The sequence below is a fragment of the Crocodylus siamensis genome, chromosome 5 (assembly GCF_052110815.1).
Source record: "Crocodylus siamensis isolate JL-2025a chromosome 5, ASM5211081v1, whole genome shotgun sequence".
NCBI classification, from domain to species: Eukaryota; Metazoa; Chordata; order Crocodylia; family Crocodylidae; genus Crocodylus; species Crocodylus siamensis.
The window spans coordinates 49,465,851-49,490,560 of NC_143399.1; the positions used below are offsets into that span (position 1 = coordinate 49,465,851).

Sequence of the window (24,710 nt, forward strand, 5' to 3'; positions counted from 1 at the left end):
GAATGTAGAGCCCAGTTCCCCACCCCCCAGGCAGCATGGCCAGAGTGGAGCCTGTAGGCTTGGGCTCCCTGCCAAGCTGCTTTCCCCCCTGCAAGGGCAGGTGGTGCAGCAGTGGCATTGAGCTTCACTGCCCAGCCCCACTCTGACCTCCTGCATGGGGTCCTGCATGCTGGACTGAGGAAGGCAGCAGGATAGGGAGCCTGAGCCTGCAGCTGCCCCTCCCCTGCACACAAATCTGAGAGGCACATGCCCCCCATTCTCTCCTTGGAAGTACACACAGCAGTGGAGAGCCAGCCCCCCCGCCCCCACCCCCAGACAAGCTGCTCACGGCCCCATCCCACCCCTTGCCTGGGCCCTGCAGCTGCACATTCTGACCCTGGACCCATGCCCCACACACCACCCAGGCTAGGCAGCAGCCGCAGCCGTAGCACTGCCCAACTCCCTCCCTTCTTCAGTATGGGGGTCTCAATCCACTACCCCCACTCCCTCCCAATGCCAGACTTGCCTGCAGGAAGCTGATCTCCAGGCTGCCTGGTGGCCATGTGCATGTGTACATGTGCCTAAGTACATGGCGCCCCCTGCTGATCGCCCTCCTTCTGCTCCCCCCAGCCCCTTAGAGGCTGGAACTCTGCCAGCCTGCAAGGGGAAACTCACTGTTTCTTGTGTTTTTCTCTTTTAAAGGAGAAAATCTGGGTTTTTCTCCTTAAAATTAGAAAAATCCGGGTTTTACTGTATGTTTCCATCTGATCCCTGGTTATCAAAGACAAGAAGCAGTAGAAACTTCCTGTGTGTACCCTGTGGCAGGATCTGCCGACTTGTAATGAAACCAGTAATAAAAAGTGGGGTTTGACTCACTTCCTCTTCTTTTTACACTGTACCCAGTAGTGGGTGACAGTAATTGTTTTTCTAGCAGAAAGTAGATGTTGGCACAAAGATTCTTCCTTAAGCAAGGTTACATTTTCAATGGTATCCAAGTCTCATTTTCAGATGTGATGTAGGGACTTAGGAGTTGAGGTAGCTGAACATTTTCCAGTTAATGTTTTTCATCTGAAAATGCCAAATTGTCAAAACCAAGCCTGTTCATTGGAAATAATTAGTTTTAACCAACTTCCTTATTTGTTTAAGAAAGGTTTGAAATCTGAAAAATGCAGAGAGACCCTTTTCAAAATTATATTTTTGGTTCAAAATGTATTTTTCTTTAAATATTTTAATTGTTACGCTAATTTTTTTAAAGGTCATAATCAAAATATAAAAATTTAAAAATAATATTTTATCCAAAATATTTTAAGATTATTGCATCACAAAAAATGAATATTTAACTTGTCTACATTTATGGATGGATATTTTTTTCATAACTTCTATGTGGTAAAATAATTTTCCCGCCCAGATTCACTAAGTTATACAAATCCTTTTTGACTTTCATTTGGACTTAAGTTCTTTTAAAAAATATGACACTCAGAGCTCTGTTCATGTCTTTGACTAAAACTACAAATATAGGTCCAGGTTTTAAAAGTTTTCTAAGAGAAGCAGGGGCAGGGACAGTTGTTATAATGCAGCTGAATGACAAGGACAACACTCTCCTTGTTTTGAGTCCTGAAACTTGCAAATGAAATCTAGTTTAACTTTTGAATTGAGGTAGAAAGCACTGGAATGTCCCTAGATACTTATTTATGTCCCAGGGGCAGATTGCTCCAAGGTCTAACATTAAAAGAGCAGCCCTGTAAGGTCAGCTCAGGGTTGGACAATTCCCCAGATAGCAAAATCATGCAGATTGCCAAGGCAAGGGACATAATGACAAAAAATACATGAAGAATGAACTCTGAGCCTAAGTACTATTATGGACACTAAAAATGCAGCATTTTCTCAATCCTTGCTGAAATGCTTAATAAACTTGAAAGGGATTTGGGTAGAGGATGATTCTGTCTAATTTAGGTTAATTTGCTGCTTAAGTCATGAGGCTTTGGTTATTCCCTTGCAGGTGTTTCAGTGCCACCTAGTCTTTGAATACATTTGACCTAGTGTAAAGCAGCCTGCACAGCATGTCTGATCTTCAGCACAGAAATATGTAAAGCTGCTGCTTAGAGCTCATTTCACACATTTGCACAACATTATTTTTTGTGCGTTGATAGGTAATCTGATGCTCAGTGCCTGCAGACAGTCCTGCAGTCTTGAAATAGAGCTATTCAGTGCGTCTGGACCAGGAACACAGTTTCAAACATGCATTATTTTAATGACAACAGTATTCATTTTAAAAAGGATTTGTGCTAAATATTTTTCCAGTTGCAGCAATGTCTTGGGAAAAAAGTGAATTTTTTTTATATTTTTTCTCATTTCTGTGTGCTAGAAGCACTAGTATAGATGTAGTTACAGGAGCATATGTGTTTTTCTTGGCATGGCTTCTTTTACTTTTAAAGTGGGTATGATCTATATCAACAAAAGCACTCTTTGGGATAAGCTGCTTCTACATTAGATGGGTACAACTCTACTGATAAACCATTTCTCCTGTAGATCTGGTTATATTTTTCCAGTCCAGACAAATGCTAAATGAAGGGGAACTTGCTGAGAGTCAAAGCTTTGGCTCTTACATAACCTTCCAATTGAAGCCTTGTTTCTTTTTTAGCGTATCCAAGTACCTGTGTGTGTATGAATTCCACTTAGTACACAAGAGCTGAGAATCTTTTGACGCCCATGGAAGCTGCCGTTGTGTCCTGTGTGTCCTTGAACTTCCTCTCCCGAAAGCAGAAAAGATGGACTGATTCCCCAGTCACCTGTTTCTCTTGCCAACCACGGCAGCGGGCAGAATAGCCCCAATGTCACCTTAGCCAGTGCCCGCTTTCCTTGTCACCTAGTTGTTAGTGTACCTATTTTTGATGTTTCAGTTGAGATTGTTTGAAAAGAAGAAAATTAAGTAGGTTTAGTTCGTTTATTCCTACTTCTATGGATAACTTATGGAGATAAAAATTGCTCCAAAGAAGTAAAAGATAGAACAGAAAACTCTCTTGTAAACTTGCATATAAAGCAACTAGAAGTCTTTTTACTTGGGGGCCTTTCAAGATTTAGTCCATTTTAAAATGCAATTCAAATTTACTAGATTATTTATCTTTTAAACAGGCAGATCTATTAATTAGTTCACTTTAAGTTAATTTAGCAGTATTATCTACCTGTTGAACAACACTCCAAAATAGTGTGTGTGGGGGGGGGGGGGGTGTTCTTTCCCCTTGTCACACTGTTTAGATTTTAAAATCTGATTCTTTTCTACCTATTAGGAGATTTTCCTCCTCATGGGATTTGAACTTAGTAGTTGCTTAGATGTATCTTCCTTACAAGCCCATGACAGCATGCACGGTGTCATCCAACTGCTAACATGGCCATCTTCTTAGCAATAATTTTTGTCCAGAGGTGAGTGAAATTCAGGATTTAATGCAGGGTCTCTTGCTTGCAGCTTTTTCATGTGGACCATGTAACAAAAATATCTCACTTCAGATTTATTTCAAAGGTCATCTTGGACTTTCAAATCATTATGTACCTTTTCCAGTATTTCTTTTGGAACCTGATTTGTCTCCAGAGGAGATGAGACTCTATACCTTTCATATGAAACCCCCCCCCCCCCCCGCTCTTTTTACCTCCACAAAACACAGTGCTTTGTTAATCATTGTGGCTATTTGGACATTCAGAGGTAGTTCTGAGTGGAATATCTGTGTCAGTTCAAAACTTAGGTATCAGTCTATTAGAATAGCCAGTCATATTGGCTAAGTACAGGTTCAGTCTTTTCAGGTTAATCTAAACTGCAGAGATTAAGCTGAGGAACAACTAGACAGGCATTCACTTTTGAGTCAGGAAATGCAGCCACATACCTGCAGTGGCTCAGGCCAGAAGCTGGGGGCTGCTAGAGCACGTAGCCAACATGGGCTGTGCATTCGCGGCTTCTTCCTGCTGCCCCTGAGGGCTCTGGGATTTGCAGTCCAAAATCACAGTAGCAGGACTCTGCAGGGTTGCTTATTACTTCTTCCTGCTTCCAGGTGCTTCTGGGATTTGTAGTCTACAGTCACAGCCAGCAGTAAGTTTTTAGCAGGGCAGGGCAGGGCAGGGCAGCTCTGTACTTGGGGGAAGGAAAATTTAACCCCTGTCCCTGTCCCCAGACCCCAGCCAGGGTTTGCCTGAGAAGGTAGTCTCTGCTTTCCATGGCCCCCCAACCCTTCTCTGCTAGAGCAAACGGCACAGCTCAGCCCAGCCCAGGGCTGGAAAGCATGCTGGGGGACTGTGATTTAACTTGAACCAGCAAAGGGTCTAAGATAGAAGTTTTATAAACTGATTTGACACAAATGAGTTAAGTCTGATACCACTTTCAACCAGATTTATCTTAAAACAGTTTCAGCCATTTTGAAACTCGTTTATGTGCATTGAATTTCTGTTTTGTTACGGGTTTAAGCCAGTTTCTGATGACTTAAAGGGTTTATGTGTAACTTCTGTCCCTAAACCTTAAGACTGCAGGTGGCCCTGATATGTTTTAATAGAGACCCCATAGCTGAAATCTGGATCAGGTGCTCAGTTTGGTTAAGCAGTACCGCAAGCACTTTTCAAATGAACTCCTAGGTCTCCTCTCTTTGAAGAGATAATTTCTCGATAACCACAGAGACTTGAGAGGCTGTTGAGCATTAACACTCAAAAAGTACAATTGCTTACTCATAGTAACAGGGATTCTTTAAGGTGTTCTGGGCATGTAGTTCCCATGACCCACCTTCCTTCTCCATCAACTTGAACTTTATCATCACACACAGTCCTGGTCAAACTGAGTAGTAGCTGGGGACACTCTGCCTATGTGCTTCTGAAGGAGGAGCAGAACACCTGTACAGATGTACAGGTAAGGGGCATGTACTCCAGAAGTGAGGTTCATTTGCTCAGAACATCTCAAAGAACCACTCAAAGTTACTATACGATAGGTTACCATTCATTTTGCAGAGAAGCATTCATAGTACCTGATAGACCCTGCTTTCCAGAAAGTGCTCGCCCAAAGTCTGTCTATGTGGGTAGTGGAAACAATGTGTCCTTAACTCACTTGGGTTATATAGTATAAAAATTACATTAGCTAACATGGCATAAAAATGAAAAAAAACAAAAAGCAGCAAAAACAAGACAAAATGGGTTTTGACTCGGGTCAGCAGCTCAAATTCAAGGTTGTAGGGAAGCCAGCGCTTGAATTTGGGCTCCTAACCAAATTTACAAGTCAAGTTAGCTACTCATACTCACTGCTAGTTTAAATAAACTAACTTGGATTAGCCAATACGAGCTAAGAACACATTTTTTTCAGTGCAGACACAAAGCAAAAGTACCCTCATTACCAAGGACACTGTTATATAGTAAATTTATGTTTGAAGAACGTGACTAACTTGGAAAGGATCCTTTTAAATTTTTAGCTGGTTTTCACTTACTGACCTCATCAAAGGTATCTCATTCTCTGTAGCCCTTCCTTTATTTTTAATTTAAAAATAATGTAGTGATAACGCATAATTTATTGTAACTATTTCTTTTTCTGACTGTCCTTTTATCTCATTTTATAATTCCCCATACATCTGAGTGAACAATGGATTTTTCAGTTCACTGGCAATTCCAAAAAAACTGGAGAACTCACTTCAACCCAAAAGAAACATTACTTTTCAAACAACTGAACACCTTTACAAAACACTTCATGGAATCCTCACTTTTGCTGGAAAAAAATACCTGCGGTTAAAAAAATTCTTCCAACTCTTAAAATCTTGGGTTTTGTTTCTGTTAGATTACGGTTTCCTCAGAGCTTGGGGCAGTATTTGCCTTCTTTTCTGCAAAGGACCTTGCATTTCTATAACAGACTGGCATTCTCGAACCTTTTACCCTTTAAATCACTGCTTTGTATTAGGAATGTCTTTAGGGGGGAAATGCAGTCTGTTTTGATCTAAAAGTAATGTTCCATTGTAGTTCATGTGTATATGTGTGTTAGATAAACTTGGATGGGGCAGTACTAGTGGCATTTGAATCTTTGAATTGAAAAATCAAATTTAAGTTTCAAAGAGAGGAGAAAGAACCTGTTCTGGAGGGTATGAAGATGGGATGTATAAATCCAAAGGAGATGCAGCATGAGGAAGGTCATTTGAGCTATGAATGCTGCTATTGGTTGGAGAATCTTGATCAAGATTTAGGTAACCTCTGGGTATCATATCAAGAAAAATGTTAGATATTTAATAGGTGTGTCTGGCATATGTTGAATAATGACCTCAACCTGATGCAAAGCTGGTAAAATGCTGGAAGTACCCCAAAATTCACTGTAGCCTTCTCCCCAGTGCTGCCACTGCTGTCCGCCCCGAGCGCAGCCTGGCCAAGCTCCCTGCCAGGAAAAACTCAACACCACCTTGACCCCAGCCCGCAGTGGCAGCCCACCCTCGCACTGCACACAGATCTGGGAGCAGATGATGCCATGCTTCCCAGGTGTGTGCAGCAATGGGAGCTGCCACACCCTCCCTGTACCCCCTGGATGAGCTGCTTACAGTTCTGCCTCCTGCTTTGCCCCAGCTGTGCAGTGCCTGCCCCACTCCCTCCCTCACCACAGTAGTCTTGATCAGCACCCCCCATGCCCCTTTCATCATAGCAGACCTACCAGCCGTACCCAGCTGCTCTCCACGCTGTCAGACTGAGCTCTTGGCTGCCTGCATGCTGCGCTGCAGGTGTGTGCATGCACAGGGCACTTATCGGTGGCATTATCAGCCAAAAAAAGCCCATTGCCAATACAGTCAATTTTCCTTGTATCGGTGCACCTCTACCATTTCTTAATTTTCTTACATTGCTGCACACCTGTACAATTCCACACTGTGGATATTTAAAAGTGCAATTTGCGCCAGGGCTGTGCAAAGCTTTGGTCCCTAATTTGATTCGGACTAATTCAGTGACCCAATCTCCGAATCCAAATAGGATCAGGAGACCCTTTAATTTCTCCGAATTGAATCAGAACTCTCCAAATCAATTTGGAGAGATTCAGAAAGATTCGGACATAGACACAGCTTTAAATGCGTTTTTCTATATACCTATTTAAGATAGCAGGTGGCTCATGAATGCTGCAATGCTGAAGCAAATGGAGTGTCCCACAGGAGCGCAAGGGACTCCACAAGTGCTTCCAGGCCTGCTGTCAAGTGCACTCTGGTCCACTTCCAGGTCTGCTGGGGAATGTGTGGGGGCATCCCCGCACCTCCCCAGCTCAGCGACTGGTGCCTCCCGGGTCTGGGGGGGGGTATGGGGTCCCCCCATACCAAATCAGTGAGCCGGGGGGGGGCCTGGCATGCCAAACCCAGAAGTGGACTGGAACTACTTCTGGTCCACTTCCGGGTTCACCGCTGAGCATGCAGGGGGCCCCTGCACACTCCTGTAGGACACTCCATCCGCCCCAGCATCTCAGCATTCACGAGCCACACCTGGTACCTTGAGGTATGTAGAAAAAACATTTAAAGCTGTGTCTATGCCCAAATTCGCTGATTCTCCAAATCAACATCAAATCTTCTGATTTGGATTTGACCAAATCAAATCAGGGACAGTGATCAGAATCAACTAATCGAATCACTCCCCAATTTGGGCCAAATCCAAATCGAATACAGCCTGTTTCGCACACCCCTAATTCATGTTACTTCAACACCAGTTTGACCCTTCCAACAAACTAAGAAAATCTGTAGAGTTGGTTTGTCCCCCAACCCTTTCTTTTCCTTCCTTTATATTTCTTGCTTCTGCCTTCCCCCTCCTTTCTACTGTGTACCGTTTAGAATTTTGTTAGTAACCCAGTTTGGGAAACACTGGCAGAATGTGTAAGAGTATCAGCTTAAATTGATATCAGAGTCAGTTTAAGCTGATACTTATAGTTTTAGTCCTGTAAAGGTTAAAATAGTTATCAGACAATAGAATCTGATATCAGAATAGGCCAAGGGGGTAAAGGAGTCATTTAGTGAACAGGAACCATATCTATTTCTCAGGGTAATTAGCAATCTATTCTTAGGAAGCTTCCCCACAAAGGAACTATATTGACCAGAGAACTAGAACTTATATGCAGACGTTATTTTGGCTGGAAAAATACTGACCACAGAGGAGCACCTTGAGGATGAGTTTAAGTAGAATAAGATGGAGAATACTTAGATGGTCTTACATGCAGTATTCTGTGAGAATGATCTAAAAAACTGGCAGAGGGAGAGATTAATAAAAAGAAATTAAAGAGCATTCAGTAGGAAACATGCCTAAATGGAGTCTCCAAATGAAAACTGCAAATCTAATTTGTGAACTTGATTGAATGAGTGTAACATAAACCAAAAAAAATAGTGTCTGCTTGGCTTCCTAATACTTTCTCATATGAACCTCATTCTGCAAATTGACTGCTTTAAAAACCCACCAGCAAACAAAATAGGTTTAACAGAATATCCATGAGAGAGATAGGAAGTTTGTTTAGAAAAATGTGTGGTGTTTGAGGAGACCACAGACAAGCATGACAACAAACTGCATTTTAAAAATTGACCTTAAGAGAATACTTAATATTGTATAGGTAATAACAGCTGGGGTAAGCAGACCATGCAGCAATGACTACAGCAGCCAGGGACTATTTTTGAGTTCCCAGCACAGGTAAGACTTCTGTGACCATATGTGGTTCCCCTCCTCCCCACCCACCCTTTGGCACCTACACCCTTCCAGTACTCTCCCTGCTCCTCCCTGCTCAGCTGTCCTGCAGGATTTGCCCAGGACACCAACCCTCCTTATCACACCTGTGTGTCGATACCTTGCACCATTGAAAGCTTCGTGTGCTGGATATATGACATTTTCAAGGTTATGGGAAAATGTGCGCTATAGGCACTCAGAGCTTTCCGCGGTGAAAGACAATCTGCTCGTTAGATCTCATTGAATAGGACAAGACTCCTGAAAGCTCTTCCTCAGTGCCCACCCCTGAGATATGCATATCAAATATACAAGTGAAATTAGCACATGTGTATGCGGACCTTTGTTCTAAATGTTGTAGATTGTTCATAATGCCACTGTTGTTCAATGAAAATTGCTGTGCATGGCTGAAATATGCATATTTTTCAGAAGTTTTGTAATTTTGCCAAACCTCAACCAGTTTTCACTAGAGCACTTGGTTATCTGTGAAAAGGGGCTATTGACGTGCTAAACTTCAGCTTTCTACCCACAATCATTTCATCTGCAGAGTTCTTATCCAAGCTTGCAAGCTTTTGCATTATATAATTTTGTTTTTTTCCCCCTTGTACTCAATAACACTTCAAATGTTTTCTCAAACTTGGGTGAGACATTAGATGGGGAAATTTTCTTCAAAATCAGCAAAACTTTGGGAAATGCAGATGCAGTAGAAAATAATGGGTTATAATAGAAAAGCATAAGCAACCATGAGTTGGTAGCAGTTTAGCTATAATAGGAAATGACTCTCAGATGAGGACCGAGCTGTCACGGTTCAGAACTAGCTGCTGTGCCTTTGACTCAAGTGCACCCCTCCAGGTGACAGGACATTTACGTCACTTTAGGTGAAGTCCTGAAATGTTATCATTCTGGCTGGGTTTGGGATATAGCCTCTATTTACCAGCTGTGGTTTCTCAGCAAACCTAATCAGGTTACATGTTTTCCTTTTGGGATCTGTGGCCAGTATGCAACTACAGTATGGTAAAACTCCTTTTCCATACAAAGTATCGAATCTTCCTGGCAGCAAGTATACATAAAACAAAGAGTCAAAGATAATTAAGAGAAAAGTCTGAGTATGTTTCTTTCCTAAAGCTTAGTGAGGCCTGTTTTGAGAACTGGGGTTCATTCCGCTTCCCCAAAGTTCTTTGTTTCTCCCCCTGTTGTTAGAGGCAGTTCTTTCATCTGTTTTGTTTCCCTCTGGCTCTTCAAACCAAACTGGATTATTATATAGCCCAGAGGTGTCAAAATCATCTGGCCCACAGGGTGGGATGAGTATTACAGGGCTGGTTCATGGGGCTGTGTTATTTGGCCTGTGGCTTTGTTGGTGGGGCTGGAAATGTGGTGGTGGGCCAGAGGCAACAACACCAGTCACTGCAGCTCTAGAAGCCTTGGTAGATGCTGCTCATCCCATCACCAAACTTCTGTTCTGGGAGCAGATCCTTGCTCTAGATCCAGCCCATGGGACTGCCTGGGGGTCAGAAATTTGAAGGTGAATGACAGTGGCTGCTGCAATTCCAAGAGCCACAGCAATTAATGCTACTGCCACTTGCCCCACCACCAAATATCTGGCCCTGTGGGCTGCCCCATCGATTAGATAACGTGGCTTTGTGGGGCAGATCTTTGACATCACTAATATAGCCCATGGAAGGGAAAGCAAAAGGGTCAGCAACAGACTTCCAAGCAGTTGATTCTCTGCGTCTGTCCTACCTGTTCCCTCTCTTGTTGTCATGTAGACTAACCCATTTGTGAATGAACCAACAATAATCATATAGTAAAGAATTATAAGAGACAGGCAGATGTAATTTATAATATCCGTCATATTCATTACAGGCATTTCCACGTTTCCTTCACAGCAGTAATACATTTTTCAACCAAAAGTTTCTCTTTCCCTTTGTATGCCATACTGAATCAGGAAAAATTGGTCCGTCCTAGCTTGGAATCTTGTGTCCAGTGCTCTGCTACAGTTGATATCAAAGACCATATGTCTTTATTAGTGGTGCAGCCACTTCATTCCTAGGCTCTTTCAGGGCTTTTGTCAATACCCTACAGCTCTGGTGATTTGTTGCTCAATTTATCAGTTTGTTCCAGCACAAGCATGTCTGGCAAAATTTAGTCAGCCCAGCCAGGTGTTTCAAGTAAAACCAGCCCCTGTGGGGCCAAATGCAAGTACCTAGCAAAAATCTTCCTGCTGCCAGAATTTCAAAAAAATAATGTCTCCTGTACTCAACATTTCAAACAGATGGGTCAGCTTTCCTCAGGGTAGGCTACATGAACAAGTTAACACAAGGTAAGCTGAGGGGAGGGGAGTTTACAATGCATTAGCTATTCTGCTTTAACTTCCCAAGTGTGTGCTTAACCTAGCATGTGCCACAGGGGAAGGTTACCCTGTTGTCATTGAGGGGCAGCCTGTCCTATACTGCCTGCAGGATAAGTGGATGCCCATGGGCAGTTAACGTGGAAAGCCTGGTCCCTGTAACTTCCTACTCTAGCTTATATTGTGGCAGTTTATTTGGGTAGCCATTCCTTTAGTCTTTAGAGGGGAGAAAATAGGACTGGTTTCTTCAATAGAGGCTTTATTTATCCCATTCTTCGTTCTCTGTGTGCAGTCCACTCTTGCAAAGAGTGTAATTCCAAAACCTTATATTAAATTTACTTCTCTGATATGACAAGCTTACCCAGCTGAATCCCTCTCTCTGCCAAACTCTAGAGGGAATTTATCCATGTCGTCACGGAGAGGGTTGTAATCTGTGCACTTTTAAAGCAGAGTCATACTTCCAAAATATGCCACGGAATGCTGACTATGGCTAATAATTGTTAAAATGTTCTGTGCTGAGCCTGAAAAATGCTTTTGTACTCTGTCTTGGGTGTAATGATCTAGTTAGCAACCTCTGTCTGACTGCGTGGAAAGTACTAAATAGTACTGCTGGACAATGGATCTTGGTCCTCTGCTATGGGGAAGCCAGTTTCCAGGTTCAAGGCTACTTTGAAGTCACACGGGTTGGGTTTTTTTGTTGTTGTTGCTTGGTGACTTTTCTGGCACTGCTGCATGCACACCTGCATATGATTGGTGTGCTGTACATGGATCCTTTTGTATGCTTGCAATTCCTGATTGCTTATTTCTTTTATCATAAATTTGGACTCCTCAGTAAGGTAGTTCTCTAGAAGAACTTTGTGGTAGAGTCTGGTCGGCTGGTCCCTGTCTGAAAGATAGTTCTAGGTCAATGAAAAACTAGGCTCATCAAGACTGGGAATTAGAAGAATTGTAGCAGAACTAACTAATTAAAACTGTGTATGTCCTTTTATGTAGATGTCTGTCGAGGGGGTACAGGATCAGCAAGCAGAAGCTGCAAAAGGGCGGTGCCTTCGACGTACAGTAAGCGTCCCTTCTGAGGGTCAGTTTCCTGAATATCCACCAGAGGGAGCCACTAAGCTCGGTAAGTTTTTTCCATCTTTTTTATTTTTAAAAAGAGTGCACTAATTTATAGATGTATTGGTCCGTGTTAAAAAGAAAAATCACTTCCTATCTAGCATTACTGTAGTCAGCTTACTCGAATCAATAGCATTTCAGCTAAATATTGGTGGAGGTCATAAGGCAGTGGCATTGTTTATAATTGTATGACAAGAAAGTGACTTCAGAGTGCTTAGATTTATCTGAACATCAGTAAGACTATTGTTCAGTACTAGTAGGGGGTGGTGTTGCTGCAAAACGCTGAGATTTGTAACTGCATTTGTGACGTTACTAAACAGTGCTGGGATTTATAACCATGAATCCATGGTCAATAGGGCTGGATGTTTTACAGAGAGTTTTAAGTGATTCATGCTGTTCATTAGAGCTGTTGCTTGGTTTTGTTTTATCTTTGTTAAGCCTCTTTAAAGTTCCTTGGCTTTGTATTTTAGCCTGATTGGAGAGTATCACAACTGTTTGCTCTGGTTGCAGCTTCCACTCCAGTGAGCTATACAGCCAAGAGCTCTGTCATTGTTAACTACAGTCATACAGATTTGAATGTGAATCTCAGGAAAAAGAGCAAAGGGTACAAGTGAAAACTGAAAAAAGTGGTACAGATGTGATTTCCTCAATGTTAGCTTTTCTCCTCTTTCCCAGGATTTTTCTCCCTTCTAAAGCAGCCAAAGGAGATGCGAAGGAAGAGAGATGCTCTGACCCTTCCTAGCAGTGCTAGTGATTACTGCCTCCCTTCCAAGGCATCAATAGCAATATAGTCTTTCCATTGCCTACTTGTGAAAGAGCATGGCAGCCAGATATGGCAGTCAGAAATTGTGCTTTGGCCCAGGTATGAAATCCTGAGCCAAGGAAAGAGTGGGCAACAAGAAAAAGGCTGTAGTGTATCTTTAAACAGCAAAAGTAAGGATGCTATTTTAATTTGATAAATGTGACGGTCTTTTCCCAGAATATTTTAGTCTGTGATTACATGCATAAAGGGACTATAGCATGGGCTACTACACACAGAAAATTCTTGTAGATGGCTACAAGATGGCTAATTAGCAGCTTGCAATTATAATAGTTTGTTAGGCTATATTTGTGAAGAACTATCACAGGTTTTAATGTTGGAAAGAGATTTCTGATCTCTTCCATTTTGAAGTTTGGAGACTCTAGGAGGGTAGATGATAGAATTCATAGGGATAAACTATATATGCATTAGTTGGATTAACAAATGGATTTTTTTTCAAATGGTCATTAAAATCATTGCTTTGTTTTGCAATCAAAAAAGTGAACTACATAACCTAAACATCGAAAGAAAGTTATAGTCAATCATTAAAATCATAGAAAGTCTGGAGGTGCCAAAGTGAGTATGGCTAACTGCCTTTTTGTGTATGTGTTACAATAGAAATAAGCTTAGTGGGATTCGGTTTGTATTGGTAAACATAGATAAACATCAGTTTCACCCATCTCTCACAGATCAGTGGAAAAATATTTCCATCAGTAATCATCAACATTTATAGAAAGATGTTAAAAAAACCAAACCCCCAAAACCTGGGACAGGAGTAAGGAAATCTCAGATAGGGGCTGATGCGCACACACATGCATGGCAGCTGCTGCAGGCAGGGTTGGGGGGAGCCCTGGCTGCATGGCCTGCACACTGCTCCTCTGATGGCAGCTTGGGTACCTGCTGCAGGAGCTGGAGGTTGTGCTGGTAGGTCTGTACTGGGAGAGGGGGTGGGAGGGGCAGAGCTCTTAGCAGCCAGGAGCCTGGTGTTGCTGGCCACTTGCTCTGCCCAGGTCCAGCTGGAGCCTGGTGAGTCCAGGCCAGCCCCTGCATGATTGAGATTGGCCCTTACCTCATCACGTGTAGGGGCTGGACTGGGCTGGGTTTGGTAGGAGTTTGGTCCATGCCGCAATTGCACAGGGGCAGGCCAGGCAGGAGCTCTGGAAACATGGGAAGAGGCAGCAGCTGCCCTGCCCAGGGTGGAAAGCAGCTCCTTGTACCCCATGGCCCTTTAAGGTGCAAGCCCCTATGCTTGCCCACAGGGCAAGGAGGCTATAGCTGTCAAGGAACCAGGCTGACCCTCTGCTGGTGCCCACCAGGAAGGGCTATCCCCTTAAAGGGCTTCAGGGAGCTGCTTCCCACCTTAGGCTGGGCGGTGGCTGCCTCCCCCTGTGTTCCCAGAGCTCCAGAGTGCCACTGCCCTCCTCTTGCGGTCCCTGTCTGCCCAGCTCTTTCCTGGTGAATTAACAGAATATTTTAAAGAGGGTATGCTATATTGATTTATGGATATTTACTGTTATATATTTTAATGTGATTTTTTTTTTATAAAGCTTTTAACAGTATACTGACATACTAAATTGTCTGCCCCCACACCTGTAATTCTGTGCAATCTTGAAAATTCAAATCAATAAAAAATCTATAAATGTTTAAAAATAAACATAGATTTTAGTCATTGTAAAATAAATAAAGAAATAAAAATTGAATTCTGCCAAGCATAATTATAAAATGATTTACTCACATGCAACTCTTGTATTGTATATAGTGTTTACTACAATCTTATATGCATGTGTAACATCTTTTAAAGCATTTATTACTTCGCCTTACTACCACGTGTAGACGCACCCATAGAGTATACAGCTACTGTGAAGAATTTGATGGCCCCCACCTTCCTTTGTATCCAAGAAGATGCGAGTACCTAGAGTGGGAGGGAAGTGGAAAAAATTCAAAGAAAGAGAGGGGAAAATGATAAAGTGAGAAACTACAATCTTTGATAGCTCTACAGTACAGACGATTTCTTCTGAACTAAAGATGTGGTGTGTCAGTGATCACAAATTGCCACTGATTGAAAAAGGTTGGAATAGGATGATACAGAGAGAAGAAGAATATTTTTATGGACAAGACATTGAGCCGGAGGGCAAACCAATGAAGGAAAGAATTCTTTACAATCATGTAAAGAAAAAGAGAAGCAGATGACAGCAGGCAGAACGTATCACTAGCAGCACAGATAACAGCTGGACCAAAATAGCTTTGGAATGGACACCAAAAGCTGAAAAGTACAACAGGGGAAGATAAAATATTCAGCAGAGAAATTGGTATGCAAAACTGATAAGAATATCTAACTTGTCCTAGCATTAGTGTATGCTTAACAAAGCAACAACAGGCATTATGGTTTATCATGATGTCTGAAATTATTATTTAGCAATGAGGTTTTTTGGCTAGTTCTGTTATAAAAGTTAACGGATGGCAATAGTATTAGTTTTGGTTCTCCCTCTCCCTCTCCCATTCGTGGAGCTGCCAGTGCTGGGGCTGCCAGGAAATGGAGTCTGGCTGCCTGATCCTGATCCCAGTACATGGGGGCAGTGCTGGACCCCAGAGCCCAATCCCAGTTTGTGGGGAGCTGGGAGGGGTTGGTGTTAGGTTCTAGGGCCCACCATACTATGCGGGGCCAGGAGGGATCAGTGCCAAGCCCCCAGGGAATCCTGGTGCATGGAGGTGGGAGAGGGTGGTGCTAGGCCCTATGGCAGAGGTGGGCAAAATGTGGCCCGGGGGCCGGATGCGGCCCACCAGGCCATTCTATCTGGCCCGCGGGGCCCCTAAACAATTTAGAAAATTAATATTAATCTGCCCTGGGCTGCCTGTCATGCAGCCCTCGATGGCTTGCCAAAACTCAGTAAGCTGCCCTCTGCCCAAAATAATTGCCCGCCCCTGCTCTACGGCCTTCTCTTGGGGCCGGGCTAAACCTAGCCAATGGACTGGCCCTGCCCCGCTCATCTGGCTCGTGAAGCCAGAAGGTTGAGCACCACTGGTTTAGATGCGTCATTTTGTGGCCATCTTTGAAGACTTGATAAGGATTCTTCCTCCCTCCCAAGATCTTTTGAACTGAATTACAAGGTGTAGGAACCGAAGAGGCAGAATTCCCCCTTAATTACAGCTTCAGTTATCAGGAAAGAATTACCATACCAGGGAGAACACATAATTAGTAACAACACAGTCTGTCTCTAAAATCTAATTGGAAGGAAGGTAAAACAAAGTTGATTCCCAAGATACCCTGATGCTTAGAAAAGCTGTAATTGATGCAAAAGAGGAAAATGCATTTAGAGGTTCAGTGCTTTGGAAAAGAGAGGTAGGGAGCTGTGTTTAAAGGAACTAAAAATTATTTGACCTGTTGATGCAATTAACCTTATTTTTCCTTAGCTTTTATGTAAAAATTTGCTGGGTTTTTTTTTCTAGCATTCATGATGTAGCAGTTCCTACTGGTAAGAGGTAGGGCAGGTGAGACTAGGTTCTGTGCTAACTGTGAAGTGAATAAGGCCTCTGCACCTACTAGACAAGCTGTACTAGGGGGGCTGTAATAAAGGTGAGATCAGTTCCTTGTGGGGAGCAGGATTAAAACCCACACCATTGGCTGCAGGCATTTCTGTCTGCCTTGCCACACAGACCTTACTTAGTTTTTGTCAGGCTCCTCAGCTTTTGCTATCCTAGAATGGAGTGGAATGGAGAAGCCTGCTACTAGTTTCAGATTTAAAAAGTGGTTTTAAGGCATTTCCCCTGTTGTTCTAAACAGGTGCCTGCATGTGATATCGTTATCTTAATACACCACTTTTCGGTTTCTATTTACATTTTTTTTAAATGGCAGGTGCCAATCTGATCACCATTTGCCTTTCTAGCCGTTGTAAATGAGACTGCTTCAAGGCTCTATTTAAAACAATTCTAGCAAATAAAAAGGATTCTGGTCTACTGAGTCTAAAACATGCCTAATTTCATGCAACTTTGTCTCTTTAGTTACCCTAAAAGCTACTCAGGTGCGATAGTTTATATGCTGATGTACACATTAAATATAGAGGAACAAGGAAGAATAAGCAACTTTGTGGCATTTCAAAAATTTGTGGTTCTGGAAACTGCAGTTTAATTAGTCGTATGGGCATGGGAGAAGGATTTTTTGTTCCCCCTGATTAAAGCATCCATGAAATACTGGCTTAAGCTTGCATTCAATTGCAATATTGGCAATACAGATGTGTCCAAACTAAAACCTCTGATTCAGATTTACGCAGTGAACGCTCCTGTATTTAGTAGGATTTGAATGCAGATTCTGGTCTGTTCAATTGGTTAAATAGTGGAATCTCCCTCCACCTCCCACCATTGATACTGGCTTGCCTGTTGCTGCTTTACTGATCTGATTGCTCCAAGTAAAGCTAGCATGCTTGCTTGAGTACTAGAGCTGCTGTTCCTTTGTTCCTCTAGTGATTGTAACCTTTTTAAATTTGCTTTGCATAAAAGTTTGTTTGTGGCATTGTATTACTTTACATTAAGGTGTTTAATTATACTTGAGGCCCTGAATTCCATATGCCACGCTGAACTTAGATCATCCAGCAGAGGCCTCTGATTTACACACTGGAACGTCTCTGACTTATGGATGCTGATTAGTAAGACCTTTAAAATATGCGAAAGTTGTGGGCCATGGATAGGGCATGGGCTGGGACATGGGAGGCATGAATTCTATTCCCAGTTCTGTCTCTGAGTTGTTATGGCCATATTGCTTCTGTTCTACGCCTGATTTTCTTTCCTATCTTTTGCTTATTTACCTTGGAGGCTGTTCAGAGTGTGGACTGTCGTAGATCAGTTCTCAACCTCTTAAGACCCAAGGCACCCCTGGATAACTTTTCAGAATTTAATAGTACCTCATTTAAAGAGAAATATTATTCTTATAGCACTTACCTTCTCACACCCCATGGCACTTTTAAAAGGCAGGGTGGGTAGTAATGGAAGGGCACTCCTGAAAGCATGGCAGAAGATGATGCACCATGCTTGGTGCTCACAGGACTGCTAGGCAACAGATCAAGAAGCTTGGGAATGAGTCATTAGACACCCAGAGTAGGCAACTATCCTTGCAGTGAGAGAGGAGCAATTTCTACTCCTGAAAAGGCACAGCCCTGCATCAGCCCACCCAGCCACAGCAGGGAGTGCCTTTTGGCATGCAGGGGAGGTCAGCAAAGGGACTGCAGGAGGGCAGGTGCTTCCTTTTTCAGCAGTTTGTTCCTCTGCTCCTCCCATGCTTCAGGGGCTGGTGGGAGGGGCTGCAGGGAATGGTGCCAAGGTACTGGGGCAGGAGGTGCTAGGCCAGCGCTTACTTCTTCTCTGCGGCTGGGCACCATGGCATCCTTCAAACGATCTCGTGGCATCCCAGCTGAGAAATGCTGCACTACATATTCAGTAACTAGGTACTACTGTAATCGGTATTATTGACAATGCAAATAGATTTGTTCCTACCTAACAAAGCATGAAGCATGTCATGAGCTTTAAGCATGTCTGCACTGCAGATTGCAATGTAATGTACAGGTACCTGAGCTACCACAGTTAAAGCTACTGCAGATTGTGGAAGCAGTCTAGTTGCAGCAGCATGGATCTCTGCATGAGCCCATTCACCTTGCTTCTCAGATATCTTTATGCTACACTGCAGTATACAGTGTAGACATACCTTTATCACCCTGAAGTCAAGGGAAGTCATGGGTCAGCATTACTCATCTGAAATCATTCAAGTGCTCCTCAATGGCAATACAATTCAAACAATTAACTACCTGATTAAAACAGTAATTTTGTTGGAAGATGAAGGGAGCAGGGAATGGCCAGTGCTCATCAGGAGCTCCTGGACTGTCAGGAAGCTCTGCTGTGTACTAGAAATGGGGACAGAGACACAGAGGCTCCATTCTCCCAGGAGGGGAAATTCTCATTCAGTGTCGCTGGTTGAGGAAGCTATGGGCACAGATGTGTCAGGAACTGAAATACTGCATTGGAGGAGGCCAGTTTGAGGCATGCAGGGCTGAGAGTGCCATTTCTAAAAAGCTCAGCAGCACCACATACTAGCCTGCTTCCTAACTCATCGTGATCAATTCCCTTCCTACATTTCATTTTCCTTCAGCCTATGACTTGAATTTTAAGGCCATCTATGTCCTAGCCCTGTCAAACTATGAAGTCATTTTACTGAGCTGCCAGTTCCTGTCTCTGCTTTGCCACCGCTGCCTGACTTTTCTGTCACACGAGTAAAATTTTCACCCTTGGGAAATGATCCAGATACAATCATAGCAGTATCACTGTTCTCCAAATCCCTTTGTAAACTTTGCTTCTGATGCCCACAATCAATAGATGTACATATATGCTGGATACTGGTACACTTGAGGGCTACTGTTTGTTCTGTCATTATGCACACGCTGATTTGTCATCCACCTGTTTATTTTACGTAATAAATGTTGTGTTTTAGGGCAGGGGCTGGTCTGTTTGTCTGTCTCCACTACTTGGCACAGTAGGGTCCTAACCACCACTTCCAGATGTCACCATAGTATAAATAAAAATAACTTGTTTTGTCCCGTGTGTGTGGCTTCTAATTTGTACAGGAGTGTTGGGTTCCATTCCTTTGAGATTAAGGAGTTGTGTGTGTGACAGGCCCCTTCCCCTCCCATGCAGCTCCAAAGACGGTACTTCAGCCCTTTCTGCTGCCCTTAGTGAATGATCTCCCTCTGCACTCTTGTCCATGCAGTAAGAACAAGAGCAGGTGTGCAGGAAACATAGTGAACTCGCTTGTGGGAGGGAAAAACAGCACAGGTACGGATTCAAGAAGGTAAAATTGGCAGGTGGGTGGCTGGTGGGAAGTTTGCAGCTGTTGTGGATTTATTTAGTACAAAATTTCTTGCGTGACATCTTGGCAGACGGTGCTTTGTAGTCATAATTGCTGATCCCTAACTGTATTGCAATATACATGTGGTCCAAATATGCTTCTCAGCATTCTTAGTCATTTGCCAGATATCCTTACCTATGTTCTATAGTTTGCGGGTGGGGAAGAGACTTGGGCTAAACTAAATGCTGTACCCAAACCTGAGGTCTAATTTGTATTGTGTTATTAACTCGGGTCATCTAATTTTAGCACATGTGCCTGACCCAAGTTTGAAAATTTGGGTATCCTAAGTAAGGTCTGGAAAGAAGTCTGAGTTTCAAAGGGGCTGAGCACCTACTCACAGCACTTAGTAACTCCAGCGGAAGCATTGAGTCCTCTGAAAACTAGATTAATTTTAAGTTCTGAAAAATGGGACTATAGTGTCTCCCTCACCCCTCTGGAGTTAAACATATTGCACTTTGCTCTCAGCCCCTAGAGAAAATTCAGTTAAGCCAAACTTGGAATTTATGGAAGGGGAAATTTTCATTTGGACTTCAACTCTTTGTCTCCTATAGTTCCAATATACAGCTGATGGATTTAATTATCCTTTGGTGAGCGAGTGCTTTCTGTCTTTGCCTCCTGGGGTAGAACTCTTTACAGTGAAAATTTAATTTTTACCTGATGTAGCATGTAAGGGGAGAAGAGGTAAAAATGAGACCAGTCTGTGTTGGTGCCAGATCCATACTGCGTTGCTATCAGGTGACTAGTCAGCCAAAGAGAATTCCTGCCTCAACACTGTTTAAAAGGGTCTGTCCAGGGGCTTAGAAATGTAGAGAGCAACAGAAGAATATAGTTAAGTAATATTTAGTTTCACTGCTGCTTGGAATATGCTTCCTACATCAGTTTCTGTGAGTGGTTGCTGAGTGCTTCTAGCTGGGAGATGATTGCACCAAGGAAACAAACAATCTGTGCTCCTCCTTCAGGTAAAAACTTGGCAAAAGAGACCAGTAGTTAACTGAAAAGATGTCTAGGATTATTTCAGTAACTGCTATTTCTGACTTACAATATTATGTTTGCTAATAACATTCAAAGCTGAGCCTCACTGTTTGTATTATGTAGTTGAGAGGAATACTTTGTGACAGAGGAATAAACCTGTTAAGATTGATTTAGATGATTTGCAGTGTGCGCACCAGATGGTTGCAGTCCTGCCTGTGCACTAGTCTTTAAATGCTTGCCTAATAAAGGAATGCAACTTTTGGATTGGAAAACACCCTTTCTTTTAGAAGAGGGGGTACTGTTTATGGACCTGGTCAAGAAAGGAATCTGCAATGCACCAGTCTGGGTTATGTCTGTGTGTATATTCAGTAAAGGTTATACTTAGGAAAGGAACAACCCTTTTAAAGAAGCAGGTGTACCATGCCTTGTAACAGGGCTGTGTGCTGAACTGGACTCTCTCAGAACCTGCCTTTGCATACAAGGAGTATCTACTTGAAAGTGAATGCGGAGAAGGTGCAGCATAGAGCTCTCCATGCCTGCACCTCACAGATTTGAATTTGTCTTTGATAAGAGATTTCCTAACAGACTTGTCTTTTGCTCTTGTTGCCAGTTGCAACATGTCCATCTCTGGTCTACTATTGTGATTATTCCAGGCAGCAAAAACAGGAGCTTCAGTTGTGGTTCTGCAATAATGTCTTGTGTAAGGAATACTGGAGAGGGAGGAGGGAGAGGGAGAATGCCTGCAGCATGCCAGTCTGAGACCAATCCAGATCAGCTGACTTCCTGATTTCTGTCTGAGATGTAAGTGTATGTGAGATTCTGACAGACTTAAGAATCTAAAAGAATTGATACCATTCCTTTCTTGGGTCCCTGGATTACAAATAATATATTTAAGTGTTGCATGTATACAACCCTATATGCAAAACATTGTAGTAAGCCTTGACTGAAAGATCACTTGAAAGATGTAAAAGCAATGCAATAAACACACTTCTGAGGATAAAGCCTGATAATCAGAGATGGACAAAGAACTGGCTAGATCCATGTATACTGCAGGAGAGCACTGTGCAAGTTTAGCCACATGGCTCTGCTATTGCACTTCAGTTGTGGCCTGCGACACTGATGCACACAGCCTTCTTAGAGCTGAGACTGAAAAACTCTGTGGTAAGTTTAGTGGCATGAACATGGGTCCGTTCAGACTACACTTTTCATATAGCTGATGACTAAGTATTAAAGTCAAGTGTAGCAATGCCCTCTCACCTAATTCTGTGATCATTAGATAGGAATAATTGAACTGGTTTATAACTAAACAAGTCACTAAGGTTGTATTTTATTTTTCTTTTCGTTTCTATAAACATTAAATCTGCTTTGCATCTTTCATCCGAGAATGCAGAACAAACTCCAGATACATCTCTGCTGAAATGCAGCTACTCTTGGTTTGGCATGGCTTCAGGGAGGTTAAGTATGTCTAACATGATGCTTAGACCTTTGTGACATCCCCTCTGGCAGCTGGATCTCTTCCTATGTATAAAAATGCTAAGCTTCTTTGTTTTTCCTCCACATATAATTCAAATAAAACTAGATGATATTGTCTTTGTGCTGAAGGCTGCCTTCTCCCCCTCTCCCGGCTATAATTCTTATGTGCCAAATGTCCAGTTTCAGCCTGGAACAAGCATATCTGTTTAAATTTTAAACCTCTGCAGAGCAGAGATTAATGGTAATACTGACATAGAATCTATAATCCTTGGCGGGCAGGAGGGTTGCTTGGAAATGTATTTCCTCCCCCCAGAGTCCCTTTTTCCTCTCAAAATAAATCCCTTCAAAAGATTTTAAAGTTTGTTATAAGGACAGAAACTGCTGGTCTTGGACCTCTCTCACCCTGTACTGACTGTCAAGGGAGAGTAGCTGCATGATCCTGTTGGGCCAGGTGTTGGCCTGTCTTATAACAAAACTACAGTTTCATCCAAAAGTGCTTTTCTTGATTCATCTTATATTCCTTCTCCTGCCCTTTCTTTTTTTCTCCCAGGGCCCTATGAGAATTACTCTGAATTGTGCACAGATTTGTGGTGAGTGGTTGAATTTTTGGGTACACTGCTGTATTTATGTTGTTTGTTCTTATAGCGGAAGCCTGCTTACATTGCCTGACTTTGCACGCCTTTGAAGTTTTAACAGTGAGTAGTTTAATAGGTGATGGCACATATCCTTCTCCCAAGAGTGACCTCTCCCATATCTTGGACCTTGTCATGGAAGAGTTAAATGTGTTTTAATTTGTATTCTGGTTAAATTAGTTCAGCTCTCTCTAGATATTCTTAACTCTTACTGACATTCCTCATGTTAATAACCTGTAATGCAGGTATGGGTTAAACTGGCTTAACTGCATTTATATCAGGGCTTTGCACCTGTTTAACTTAACTTAGGGTACATTTACACTGCAACTGAGACATGTGATTGAGTACACTGAGCTGGCTCTAACATAGCTGGCTTAGCTATAACAGCAGTGAAGCTGCTGCATCAGGAGGTTCAACATGGCCATGCATGCCCATCTGGGACTCCAGCTACCTACTTGGATAGCTAACCTATGCTGAAGTCCATGCCACCATGTTTTTACTAGGATTACCAACTGAATCATTTTGTCATTAGATTTAGTGACTTATTGGGATCCTAGCAACAACAATCTTGTCCAAGTGACCAAAATATGTTCTAAGGATCCCATATCAATTTACCATGTGTTATACTTGGTAAGTTATCTGAAAGTGTTGGAGTGGTGCTGTGACTGTGATGATTCAGGAAATATGTGAGCAACAAGGATTTTTGTAGGTGTTATCTTCTATTGGTTCAACTGCATGGTTGGGATGGATGGGTATTGCGTTCTGCTCAAAAGCTTGTCTAAGTCTATCCCAGCCATGCAGTTGGGCCAATAAAAGATAGCACTCACAAAATTCCTTGCCTCTCACCTAGATTGTGTATTTCTGCTAATGTTAGATAGCTGCATTCAGTTTTATGCTGTTGTACCATATCAAGGATAAATAAGCAGCTCTAAACCATTAAAAGGAAAAAATGGTCATCTGACTCCTGGACTTTAAACCTGGCTTCTTGCATTTCATTTGCAAAATTGGGTGAGTTTAAGATTAAGCATTTAAGAGATCTATGTTTCCGCCTCCCCCAAGGCTGTGGGGTAAAAGTCACATGTAGAGAAAGAGGTGCTGAAGTCTCTCTGGCTTTTCTGCGTTAGAAATGAGTTCGATCGAAGTGAGTTGGAAAAGGTGGCAGAATTTGTTGAGCAAGATACAACGGGGAGATAAATCCACATAAGTTAACAGGTTGGATTTTCCATTCAGGACCACAGGAGATGTGTTCGCTATCAAATAATAATAATGCTTACTTACATTGCACTTTACATCTTCGAAGTGCTGTACAAACACAGACTAATTAATCTTCACAACACCTCTGGGAGGTAAGAAAAAATAAATAAATGAAGCAGTGTTCAGTGATTCCTGTGGTATTTTCTGCTGTTTACATATCATTGGACAGAGACAGGCCTCCTATGGGTCAACTTCTCTTTATGGCTGGATGGAAAGAAAAAGTCCTTAATTACTAAATGCCATAGGTATTAAATTAAGCTTATTCCAATGTGTGCGGAGTATTTTGATAACTTCTTACCTTTACCATAACTGAGCTCTGTTATACCACAAGGGGAGAGGAGGGAACTATGCTTGCTCTGATTATATCAGCAAAGCAGACTAAAATGTTCCAGCAGCACAGCAGAGAAATGATTTGTTTAAAAGAAAAATAATAAAGCCACAGAGGGAAAGTCAGTTATTGAACTCCATTGGAGCTCATCATAAACCCTTTCCTAGCAGACACCTCTGTGTCGCACGTAAATCCCCGATTCCCAAAAGAAGCCTTGGAGATGAGCAGGACTGTATGTTCTAGTGGTGATTAGA

General features: G+C 42.5%; 1 protein-coding gene across 6 annotated transcripts in view; it reads left to right on the forward strand.

Annotated features, from left to right (window-relative positions):
- Positions 1-24,710, forward strand: part of RASAL2 (RAS protein activator like 2) — a 286,489-nt gene that overhangs the window by 142,274 nt on the left and 119,505 nt on the right. For 5 of the 6 annotated variants that reach the window (XM_090047329.1, XM_090047330.1, XM_090047327.1 and 2 more), the window contains exon 3: positions 11,993-12,119. In XM_090047329.1, coding sequence (XP_089903455.1) covers positions 11,993-12,119 — 127 coding nt within the window. Of the gene's footprint in view, positions 1-11,992; positions 12,120-20,696; positions 20,757-24,710 lie in introns of those variants that run through there. The other variant, XM_090047332.1, reaches the window with a different exon arrangement.